The sequence below is a fragment of the Physella acuta genome, unplaced genomic scaffold (genome assembly GCF_028476545.2).
Source record: "Physella acuta isolate Inbredline_101_S28 unplaced genomic scaffold, ASM2847654v3 ptg000085l, whole genome shotgun sequence".
Taxonomy (NCBI): Eukaryota; Metazoa; Mollusca; class Gastropoda; family Physidae; genus Physella; species Physella acuta.
Genome location: NW_026731605.1, coordinates 419925 through 432197, shown reverse-complemented (window position 1 = coordinate 432197; position 12273 = coordinate 419925). Strand labels below are relative to the sequence as shown.

General features: G+C 33.1%; 2 protein-coding genes across 3 annotated transcripts; one reads left to right on the top strand and one right to left on the bottom strand.

Moving 5' to 3' along the window:
• Nucleotides 1-87: 87 nt before the first annotated feature.
• Nucleotides 88-5539, top strand: LOC131958364 (syntaxin-5). Of its 2 annotated transcripts, none has more exons than XM_059323372.1 (10): nt 88-197; nt 1505-1766; nt 2038-2108; nt 2448-2503; nt 2650-2762; nt 3049-3123; nt 3255-3311; nt 3406-3496; nt 3692-3935; nt 4228-5539. In XM_059323372.1, exons 2-10 carry the CDS (start codon nt 1542-1544, stop codon nt 4385-4387), a joined length of 1092 nt encoding a protein of 363 aa, XP_059179355.1. In that variant the 5' UTR covers nt 88-197; nt 1505-1541; the 3' UTR covers nt 4388-5539. The 2 variants fall into 2 exon arrangements, with proteins under 2 accessions (XP_059179355.1, XP_059179346.1); XM_059323363.1 differs by having other exon boundaries at nt 88-219.
• Nucleotides 5540-5690: 151 nt separating this feature from the next.
• Nucleotides 5691-11800, bottom strand: LOC131958357 (zinc finger protein 271-like). The gene is made up of 2 exons (XM_059323352.1): nt 11707-11800; nt 5691-10498 (listed from the first exon to the last, which is right to left on the bottom strand). The coding sequence occupies exon 2, from the start codon at nt 10244-10246 to the stop codon at nt 7409-7411; it is 2838 nt and encodes a 945-aa protein (XP_059179335.1). The 5' UTR covers nt 10247-10498; nt 11707-11800; the 3' UTR covers nt 5691-7408.
• Nucleotides 11801-12273: the final 473 nt, after the last annotated feature.

Below are 12273 nucleotides of genomic sequence, written 5' to 3'. Positions count from 1 at the left end.
CCAAATGTAATTTTAAGCTTTCATCGCCTTTTTATAGAGAAAGTAATCGGCACTGCGCAAGTTCGGAACTACGTAAATTTACTTCCTGTAGTCGTGGAACTCTTCGGAATCTACAATATCCGAGTTTATTATTCTATTTTAGTCTAAACTAGATTACCCATTACTCAATAATATGACTGTAGCCAACGTAACATAAGGTGAATAGATCTAGATAAAATTGTGAGTTTTAAGCTAATTATTATAATCGCTTACCCTGTAAAATTCAATAGAGGTAATTAGAAATTAGTATTTTCTTAAGGAACGGACTGAGAGTGAGACTGAGTTGCTGAGACTTGAGTTGATCAAGTTGTGATTACTGATGACTTGATGAGTTTGAGACTGCTTAACTCTGAAACTCAGTAGATTCTAGTTCAGTTAATTAATCAGTAGATTGTAGAATCTAGAATTCTAGAGTGAGATCTAATGATCTATCACCTAGATTCTAGATATATCAGTTCATTCAACTAGTCTACATTGTTTTGTTTTTCTTGCTTTACTAAAGACTTTTTTTTTTAGGCTTATTAAGTTATTATATCAGATATCTACTACTAAATCTACTAATTTTGTAATTTACTATCATCAGGGCCATAGACCTACATTAAGTACTTTAGGGCAGGGGCCTACTTCTTACTTCTAATAATCAGACTATTAATTTCATTTGTTTGCAGAGTTTTTTCCAGGCATCTCAGTCTCAGGCAAAGCCCCCCCCCCCCCCCCCGCCCCCGAGAAAAAAGTCTGGAAGAAACACTGTTTGTTTGTTTGTCACTTTCTTCTGACGATGTACTAACTAATGAAAATGATTCATGTAGGGCTATATCATGTGTATGACATATGAATTATCAGTGTCTAGAGTAGATCTAATTCTAGTCTCGCTTTGGCCGGGCGATATTTTGAGTCAACCCTTTGTATCCCTAGCAGAACAAACCCTGGTGTAGCCTCAACCAATTGGTTGGCTTGTTGCATTGAGTTAATTGTAAACTCAAACCAATAGGCACTACTAATATAAAAATAATAATTTAAATAATAGGCCCGGCTAAACTTAATCTCATTTAAATTTTAAATAGGTCAGGCCACATACCACGCACACTTAGTGTTGTGTGTCATGCCTTAACAAAAATAAACTAAATGAATAAACTATCTACCTTTATTTTCATTAGCAATAATTATGTAGGCCTATAATTTCCTGTGGGCCTATATCTTATTTTTAGGCCTACTTTGTTATGAAGACTGATGGTAAAATAGTAGGCTATTTAGTAAATACAGATTTTTCTAGTCGCTAGTCACTATAAGTTACAAATCATCAAAAACTCTGAATCTCACCATTTTATATTATTATTTACTAAGTCTATACCAACAACCTAGGCTGTTTTTATTATTTTTAAAATTTATCTACTCTGGCCATTTAGATTTAAATCTAGGTTAGTCATGTCTAGTAGCATCTTTTAACTAGATCTACTTTTACTAGACATAATCTGGGTGATGCCCAGGTCACGACCAGATCAATGCTAGCCCGCAGGAGAAGAACCAACTCGGGCTCTGATAGTCAGCAGCAGCAACAAGCAGTATCCTCAAGTTATCCTTATCAGCAAAGCCACAGTAGTCCAAGACAGCAGTCACCACCACCATCACAGTCTCCTCCACAGCAACATTTTATAGACCCAGAAATGACTTGTCGTGATAGATCTACTGAATTCATTTCTGTTGTAAAATCTCTTCAGTCTCGACAGGTAATTCTAGTAATGCAGTATATAATAGCCTGTTTTCTTCCTTAAAAGTGTCAATGAACTCTGAACCAACAGTTGCTTGGGATTGTTCCCTAGTTTCCATTGCTATGAAATAAATTAAATTAGAAAATAATTTAATTTTAGCTTTAAAATGATAGGGTACCCTTCATTAAACTTCAACATAGATTGAAAGATAGATTTTACAATTTATCAATATACATATTGTAATTCTTTTAATCTATATGACAATTGGTTTGTTTTATCTGTCATTTAGGGCAATGGGGTGGTCCAAAATCATAGGAATAAAGCCTTACATGTACGGAGTGAATTTACACAGATAGCAAAGTAAGTAATAGTGTCTCTACATTTGTGTTGTTGTTCCTAAAAATATTTATACTATGTTCCTGAAGTTACATAGATTACACTAAAGATGAATACTACCCTTAAATGAACAGCTAATCGCATCTCTGTTTAAATTTCTTTAGATCTTGCCAGTTTTCTTGCAAAAAAATGTTTTGTATTCCCATAGCTTCATTATTCTACTATCCTAGTTGTATTTAAATTCAGGTTTTGGTTATAAAAACAATTTTTATTTGGCTATTTTTTAACAGTATTCTAATTTTAACGTTTAAGTTTTTTATGTTATCCGAACTTATCCTCCAGTGTCTTTTTTTTTCAATTTAGGCGCATAGGTAAAGACCTCGCTAATACTTTTGCAAAGCTGGAGAAGCTCACAATTTGTAAGTATTTATTACCAGATAACTAGATTGTCATTTTTTTTTTTTTTTAACAATTCAGTAAACACTAAAATAATGCTATTTATTGAGTTCTAAATTGATAAAGTGAAGACAATGTCATCTTATTATATTTTACATTATTTTTCTAGTGGCAAAAAGGAAAGCAATCTTTGATGATAAACCGCTGGAGATTCAAGAGTTGACTTACATCATTAAACAAGATATTAATAGTCTCAATGATCAGATAGCCCAACTCCAACAGGTATGTTGAGTCCTTGTTTTTTTAATAATTAGATACATTTAATAATATAGTAAATCTATGAACTACAGTAACATTTTTTTAGGTTTAAGTTTAAGTAAAGTTTGTTTTAAAAAAGTAATTAAGTTATCAAGTTCCCTTAGAAGTTATAATAACTTAAATTTAAATCAAGGATGAACTGTTATATTCAGGATATAAGTGGAATTAAAATTAGAGGCTTATGATTTTGCCATGTTTTGCCATTGCAAATTATCAGCTTCAGATTATATTCTTTTCATTTTTACTGCAGCTGGCAAAATCTCAGAAATCACAGAATGGAAAGCATTTACAGACACATTCCAACACAGTTGTTGTTGCTTTGCAGGTAAAATAGCTGAACACTTTTTTTATGGCTACCTATAACATTTGGATTTCTACATTTACCTTAGTTAGAATTGTTATTAAGTATAATATTAATTTTTAATTAATAATTTAAAACACATTTTTTAATTGCAGTCGAAACTGGCATCAATGTCAAATGATTTTAGGCAGGTTCTGGAAGTCAGGACAGAGGTAAGAGTTAATTTTTTGTTAACTCTTATTTAATTATAACCAATATTCTGTTAACATTACCAATGATTACTCAATTTTGTACACTGTTTTTTAGAACTTGAAGCATCAAAAATCAAGACGAGAGCAATTTTCCTCCAGTCCAGTCACCTCGTCATTGCCACCTTCTGCTTTTCAGGGACATATTAGTATGTGGAAAATGTTCTAATGCTAACTTTAGGTTGAAGTTTGTCCTTTATGGAATCAAATTGCATATTTTTAAAAATAATTTTGCTATCGCTTTATGAAAATAGATTGAAGACCAAATTTTTTCTTAGAGTAAATTATAAACATATGTTTGGTTTTTATTTTAGAAAATGTATAACAATTTTGTTTACTTTCAGATGGATCTGTTTTGCTTCAAGATGATGCTAGCCATGCAGGTAGTGGTGATGTCTCTATAGATATGACTGGAGCTGGATCAGGAAAACAACTCCAGAATCAAATGCAGATCATTGATGAGCAGGATGCATACATCCAGAGCAGAGCTGAGACCATGCAGAACATAGAAACTACAATTGTTGAACTGGGGAGCATTTTTCAGCAGCTTGCTCATATGGTAAAAGAACAGGAAGAGATAGTTGGCAGGTTAGTTCATGTTAGAGGCATTGAAAAGTAGGCCTACACAATAATATTTGTACACAATCTTCATAAAGTGTAAATGGTTGTTGTTTTTTTTTCAAACATACTTACCATCTTCTTAGCTATTTATTTCTAATCAGACTAAATCTTGCATTATATTCTTCAATAAATTTTCATCTGCATAACTTTATATCTTGATTTGCTGCTTTAAATTATTCTCCATTAGATATAATGTCATGAAATCTTGAATGTTATTAGCTGCTCAGAATGGTTTTTAAGTATACATTTTTACATTCAGGATTGACCAGAATATTGATGAAGCAAGTACAAATATTGAGGCTGCTCACTCAGAGATCCTAAAATATTTTCAATCTGTGACTTCTAACCGTTGGCTGATGATCAAGATTTTTGGAGTTCTAATGGTTTTCTTCATTATATTTATAGTTTTTATGGCCTAGTAGTTTTACTGAAAAGGTCTTTGTGGCTATACCTTTCCAAAGAGCTATTAGTGTAAAAAAAAATTTCTTTTTCTTCATTTTATTGGGAAACAAGCCTTATTGCTGCCTGTGGATTATTCTGATGTGCTAAGTTACACAAGAAATATTACCCATGGTACAGCAAAATGTCATTTGAATTCCACTCAGGTAGTGGCCATTGAGAGGAAGAGTCATTTATTTCCCCCCACAAAATTTTTATTGGTTCGATGCACTTATGTTTGACAATCTTTCTTTTTTTTTTCATCTAGCTGCACATGATTTAAGTTTGGTCCACCTAAAAGTGATGTAAATATTTTGTCATTTGTGTCTGTAGACCTGTCTGTATCCTAATTATTCTTTAGGTGAATCTAGTTTTATCATTCTTTTAAAAACTGTTATTGTGGGGTTTTGGGTTTATATGTTCCATTGAATTATTTTTAGATAGTCTTTTTCTGATCATCAGTTACCCTTTATTTTGTGCTTTTTTTGTAGAGGGACCAACCATCTAGGAATCTTTTTTTTTGTGTAATCCCAGAAATCTAAAGATACTTATATAATTTTCCTACTACTATGGTGATAAATGGCAATTTTCAAATAAAATTCTGTTTATTTATGGATAATAAAATCTGGGTGACGTTGGTTATGAGCTAACTAGCACTTGCTGTTTTTCTTGGCTTTAGTTGTACAAATGCTAAACCCTTTGAGTGACTGCTGCATCAGGAGTCATGTTATATTACATCTTAAATTACCTGTCCTGGAGTATTAAAGAGTTGCATTCAAATTGTGCTGTATTTGTTGCTGCTTCGTGTGCTAGATGCATACATGACATTAGGAGCTAGTGTAACTTGTCTGTTGGTCTTGTTTTCCCATTTGCTGACCACGGCTATCACACTACATTTTATTATGATTTAAATGATTTTTGTTTAAACACACAAAATTAATTAAATTAACTTGGATATTAATTCTTTTCAATTGCCCTATGATGTAAAACAAAAATCTTTTTCCCTGTGAATAACAGAACAATTGTAAATTTTCATTTGTACATAGCCTGTATATGTTTGTATTTATTCTGGTTATGATGTACATAAATGTCTATCATGTCTAAAAAAATAAATTATGATGATTGAATTCATTTATTTCTCTCTATACTTGAGTCCATTTGTTTCCCAACACTCAGGTTGTTCATTTAATCTTTAACTCTGTTCTTAAGCTATATTAAAGAAGATGATTTTAAAGTTACAAAATATCAAACTCAGCCTAAATAAAGAAGCAGAATTCATTACTAGGTTAATTAGGTATTTTAATATTGTTGTGTAAAAATCATAAACAAGAATGAATCAGATCAGTGTCAACACGTAAAAACATTAATATATCATTAACAAAATGGAAGCATAGGTCGGAACTTTAAAAACAATATGTAAAAACTAATATTGTATACAATGATAAATTTTGTCAAACAATAATTTTATGAAACAATTTCAACAACTGTGGCCTGGGATTAATTGAGTCAATGAACAGATTTAGATACTGATAATTGCATATTTAATATAATGGTAAATGCATATGAAACATTTAACACATTTTAACAGCTTTAGCTGCTTATGTATTATGCCATTGTATGTGTAAACTTAAGTAAATTATAGAAAATCAAAAATAATTTAATTTTATTATCAACTATTTTTAATTTTAGCGAGGCCATGAACAAAATTGTATACAATCATTATGTGACAGCTGTTAAAATCTACTGTGACTAGAATGAAAATACCCTGGGTCATTACATTCTTACTTTTTAAAAAGTTTTTTTTTTATCTGAAGAATAGACAAGTCAACCCTTTTTGTGTATATATCTTCTTCAAAGTAATGTAAATAATATGATCTAAAAATCCCCATTAAATCCAAACAAAAATAATTACAAAAAAAAAAAACATTTCTGTTACATGTAAATACATTTCTACAGCAAAAATGTTAAGCTAGATACACAACTTGTAGGGAAAGTGTTAATAGAGTATAGGGAAATTAAGTGTACCCTGCATAAAAGTAATAGATTCTAAATCAATTTTTAAAAGATCATTTTTAGTAAACCTATAAGTATAAGGTTTTTTAAACAGTATATATAATATACATATCATAATAGCAAAAATTAACTTTTTAATGTTAAAAAAATTGTTAAAAATGTAGACTCTCAAGCCATACTTCAAAAAAACCTAAAGGGGGGGTTTATTGCACATTTACCTGAGTTGTTTTTAAACTTAGTTACAAAATTGATGTATCTGTTATTTATTGCTAATAGGTCATCATATTTTTAAAAATCTTTTTTTTTTTTTAAAAACATAAACCTATTAATTAAATCTTTATACTAATATAACACAGCAATACATTTTAGTTTGCAGGTTTTAAATACTGGTCAATTTTAAAGTAAAATTTAAAAAATTTCTTTACATAAATTCAAACATGCTCAATAATTCAGTTATTTTAACTGACCAGTTACTTAATAAAAAGGTTTTAGGAACTGATATTAGGCCATGGTGGAGAGTTTATCAGAAACCTGAATCTTCAGCTGATATAGCCAGCTAAAAATTGGGCGGATGGGACTCATGATGGTCCTTGGAACAGCTCCTGGCCTTTGAGAATGAACTATGCAGGTAATTGTAAGCTGAATTACTGCAGTAGCTTGAGGGTTACACATTTTTAGTAATAATTTTAGTTATGTTGTTTTACATAAACAAGTAAATTAAAGCTAAGTAAAAAAAAATGGAATTTTATGTACAATAATATAACAAAATGCTTTATTGCTATGAGGTGATATATAATGAATTGCATCTTCTAAATATATTTTTTAATAGGTGTCTATTATCACGGAATGTTAAATTTGTCAAAAACAAATATCTCAAATCTGTCAAACAATGAAGGTAGAACAGAAAATTCCCCACCACCAATAAAAACAAGAGATTACAATGAAATGAGATTTATATTTTTTCAAAGATAGAAATCTATCATTTTTACTCACACCCCAGATGTCATCTGACTGATTTGATTAAAATGAGCTGAAAACCCATCTATTTTTATCGATTTTACACTGTCAGTATTCTCAGTGATTTGATCTGATGTGGTTTCACTTTTATCGTTATTGTCCACTGTGTTTTCTAAAGAACTCTCAACTACCCCAGCTGAAGGCTTACTATCCTCATTGGCTGACGATTGCTCCTCCACTTCTGTGTCTTCCTCCATGTGAGTGAGGGAATGCCTCTGAAGCAGGGCTTTGCTTAAAAAAACTTTGTTGCAGTTTTCACAAGTAAATTTACTGGGGTGAAATTTTTTTTGTCTGAAAGTAATTTTGATGCGGGGCGGAGTCCTTTCTTCTTCTGAACCAGAGTCTGGTTTCGGCTTAGCTGGTCTTCCTCTACGTCTGATTTTTGACACTGAAACACTGTAGCTTGTAGACTTCACACCCTTTCTGGAAGAACGACACCTTTTAACTGGCTTCTCTTCTTTCTCTGATTCTTCAATTTCGGTTGACTCAGAATTGTTAAATCTCTTTGACTTTCGCCCTCTTTTTTTGGGCTTTTCCTCAGTTTCAGATTCATCTATAATGTCTTGGGAATGATCATAAAGTGGCAAGTTTTGGCCTTCATGTATTTTCGCATGCTTAGCAAGCATTTGCTCACTACCATAACTCTTATAACAATATAAACAAAGAAAAGCCTTTTTCCTTGCATGAATTTTTCTATGTCTATCAAGATCCCATTGTATTTTAAACCGTTTTCTACATGTCTGGCACTTGAATGGTTTTGTCTCTGGATCATCTTCAGACTGCATGTGTGTTTCTTTGGCATGTTTTTTTAAAAGAACAGCAGTTTTAAATGACTTGTAGCACTCAGAACAGGGGAATGGTTTTTTATTTAGATGAGTTAGCTTGTGGCGTTTGTAATCATGCTCAAAATGATACGCCTTCGGACAAACATCACACTTGAATGGTCTCTCTTCACTGTGTTTGATCATGTGCTTCTTAGCGTTAGCCAAAAGTCCAAAGGTTAGATGACAAACCTCACACTCAAACCTCTTCTCCTTTGTGTGACTACGAATGTGGCGCTCGTAATCTGTCACATTTCTGAACTGTCTAGAGCACATGTTGCACTGGTACTTGGGTGGTTTCCCGTGTGTGCGCTTGTGGTCTGAGAACTCTGCTCTCTTCTGGAAGGTCAGTGAACACTCAGGGCAATGGTACAGCTTGTCTTCAGTGTGGCGCAGTCTTATGTGGTCCTGGAGGTGAGACTTCCGGTTGAAAGTTTTGGCACAGCGATCACAAACAAAAGGTCGTTCTTTTGTGTGTTTTGTCATAATGTGGTCACTCAAATGTGCATACTGTTTGAATTTGGCATAGCACATGTTACATTCATAAGGCCTACCTTTGGTGTGTGTTCTCACGTGACTTACTAAAGAACCTTTATCTTTGCAGATCTTAGCACAAAAGTTACATTTGAACAGATGTTTCTTCCTAATGCCACCTGCACTGGATGGCTCTACGATGATGGTACAAACCTCATTCAAGTCCACATCATCCATCACAATTTTCGATGGCCCCTTCCTTAAGCTCAAATTAGTTTCCATGCCAATTAGAACAGTACTGTTGGAAGAGCTCTTACATCCATTACACGAATTATCTCCACTGTTCTCTTCCTCGTCGTCATCATCCTCTACCTCAGTTTCCTCTTCTTTTGTATTCTTATCAGGCTTTTCTTGCACTTCTTTAACAAAGGGAGGTAATTTATTTCTGCTGCCACCAACATCCATATTCTGTTGACTCTCATGAGATTTTACATGTTCTAAAAATAGGTCATTTTGCGGAAATGTCAAGGTACAGAGTCCACACTCATAGGGGTGCTTTAAATTGTGAGCCAGCTGTACATGTCTTAACAAGTAGCTTCCTTCAATGAAGCCCGTATTACATACACCGCACCTATATGGCAAGCAATTTGTGTGAGAAATCAGGTGTCCCAGTAGTAGATCATTGCTGTAAAATTTTAAGTCACAAAATCCACATTTGAAGGCAGTTTTACTGTTACACACTCCTGAGATATCTTGAGATTCTTTAAATTCACTGACTACATTATTCACTACATTATTATTATTATTTGTGTTATTTGTACTGATATTATTACCCCCATTCAAAACATTACAATGGTTAATTTGGTTCATATCAACATTCATCTGCAAGTCAGGCGCCAGTGGTTTAGATAGAACTTTTTGGGACCTTGGCCTTTTCTTCTGTTCTGTCATGCTGTTTTCATTTTGTAATGTACTATTCAGGGTCTGAATGTAAGAGTTGACTGGCTCATGAGAGTAATGATTTAGTTCTGCCATGATGGAACCTGGAGGCTGGTGATACTGGACTTTGGACATCATTTGAGGATTGAGAGATGGGTCATTGAAGTTGGCTGGGGAGTTCAAAACCTCATCAAAGGGATGTTTGGGCAGTTCAGCTGATGTGTTGTTGTTATAAAACCCATTGGTTGTTATAATGTTGCAGCTGGTAAGTGGGGCAAAGTTGTGATAGGACATTGGAGGAGCGACAACTTTAGGGCCAAAGCTGTGGTTGATGTGACGCTGGTCTGCCTCTTGTGGGTGGGAGGTCATTTTGTTTGCTGCAGGGTGGTGAGTGGGTGGAGGGTGGTTGTAAATACTAGCCGTGTGACCAAGCATATCCATATTGAACCCATAGTGGGAAGCCATTCCTGGATTTTGGAAAGTACCAGGCAGGGAGCGAGGTGGGAAAACAGGAAGTGATGTCATGGCAAGAGATTCATTCTTGAACTGTGGTTTTAGGTTACTGTACTCCTCCATTTTGGAAAGAATTCTTTCCTATGAAATGTAATATGATTTTGATCTATTTTCCATTGTCTAGCACAAATACCACAGTTTGTGACAACTTTCACATAACTGTGCATTGAAAAACTGTCCCAAGTCAGTTCTATTAAATATCAAGCACTAATTTATTTACTTGTCATTACAGAAAATACATCTTTTGTATTATATATCTGGAGATATGCAGTTAAAATAGCTGTTCGTAGATAGAAACTCCATGCTGACCTTGATCTGTAAAAAATTTAATGAACTTATTGATTTATAAAGTTTATGCATGTTAAAACTTTAGTAACTAAAAAAATGCTGAACTATTAAAAGTAAGAAAGATTGTAACTTTTAACTAAATAAACTAAAGTAGACATATATCAATAAAATCAATTTAGCAAAACCTATATATATACATACATATACAAACACTGGAATTTAACATAACGGTTTAGTAAATGAGCACAGGTCAAGATTAATTGTTGAATAAGTAAAGATGTAGTAAGCGTTCAGTTTAGTTACTTTAAACCTTATCCAACCTAGCTACTTCAAACTTAACCCTACCCTAAGCCTCGGACTGAACATAACCCTAAGCATAAAACTCTAAGTCTAAGACTCTCCTAAGCAGTGTAAGTTTACAATTTAAATTAATTTGTGATTAGCAGTTTCTGCTATATAATTATGTGGGTATAGTTGATAAAAAAACTGTTGGTATTCATAAAAACACCAGTATAATAAAAATGTATCAACAAAGCTATTTTTATAGTTTTTGCGAGTAATGCTATCTTATCTTAACCTTTGCACTAATTGTGAACTCCCAAGCGATTATCCTGAAGATGTTTCAATAAATTCCATTATTAAAACTTGCAGTGGGAATATAACACTAAATTACAGTTTTGAAGATTGTATTGTTACACTGTTAAAATGTTTGCGTAAAAGTAAGTAAAGTAGGTAGTAACGTTCCTCTTTAGTTTAGACCTAGCGATCCACTGAACAGATAATGTTAATGTTTCTTGACCTCGGCATAAGAAGCGATGGCATATTCAGCACTAGATCTATATCTATGTCCTGCTGCTTTTACTTTCCCCAATAATATCAGAGCTGGACAGGACAACTCGAAATTCGGAAATATTGAATTCATTTTTATTTAGAAATCTAGATTCTAAATCTAGAAATCTATATTTTAGATAAGTCACTGGGTAATCTAGATTTCTAGATCTTGCAATCTTTTAATCTAGATTTTTCTAGATCTGATTTTCTTTTTAAGTTTTTCTTCCAGTCTTACCCTACAGTGCAGACTACAGACAGCAGTACGTACTACGTACTCAACTGCTAGCTTAACTTCCCAAAAAAATAAATGACTTTGTATTAAAAATGACAACAAACTGTCTATCTAGACTTCTATATTCTAGATCTGTTTTGATACTCTAGTTGTCTAAATTTATCAAACTTACAAACAATATGGCATATAAATAATTAGTTATTAAGATCTAGCCTGAACCAGCGACGTTTGTTTTCGCTTTCTATCATCTAAGATAAACCGGAAGTACTTAAATGTGTTGAGTACTTGAAGTATGTCGTTTAGGCTCTCTCTCAGTCGAAAATGCTAAATGGTAAACTTCCATACTAAATTTAGATTAATAAGCATTACAAACTATGTCGCTTTCACTGAAATAGTTTGTAATTAAACAATATATCCACCAAACAAATTAACATTCAGCTGAGTTTTAAAACCAGATGGCTTTCTTTAAAATAATGCTACTTGGTCTCTAAACAGGGTAAGTAAGTAGCCATGTTATATGAACAAATACATAATAATTTTAATTATTATTTCCCTTAGCAGCTTGTGAATGTGTTTGTTCCTGGTCACTTACTTGGAGAGTGGGTGAATAGAAAGGAAGGGGGGGGGGGGGGGGGCAGAGGCGTACATATGACCCCGGTCGCCGACCTTAGGGGGGCGCCAAAATGGGTTAGAAAAACAAATTAAATTCTCATTTTAGCTGCATTTTTACATTATAAAT

Bases quoted from the DNA above. Each gene is read 5' to 3' on its own strand.
- LOC131958364 (XM_059323372.1), top strand. From the start codon at position 1,542: ATGCTAGCCCGCAGGAGAAGAACCAACTCGGGCTCTGATAGTCAGCAG. The intron at 2,504-2,649 runs GTAAGTATTTAT...TTATTTTTCTAG, and splicing joins GCTGGAGAAGCTCACAATTT to TGGCAAAAAGGAAAGCAATC. The intron at 2,763-3,048 runs GTATGTTGAGTC...TTTTTACTGCAG, and splicing joins AGATAGCCCAACTCCAACAG to CTGGCAAAATCTCAGAAATC.
- LOC131958357 (XM_059323352.1), bottom strand. From the start codon at position 10,246: ATGGAGGAGTACAGTAACCTAAAACCACAGTTCAAGAATGAATCTCTT.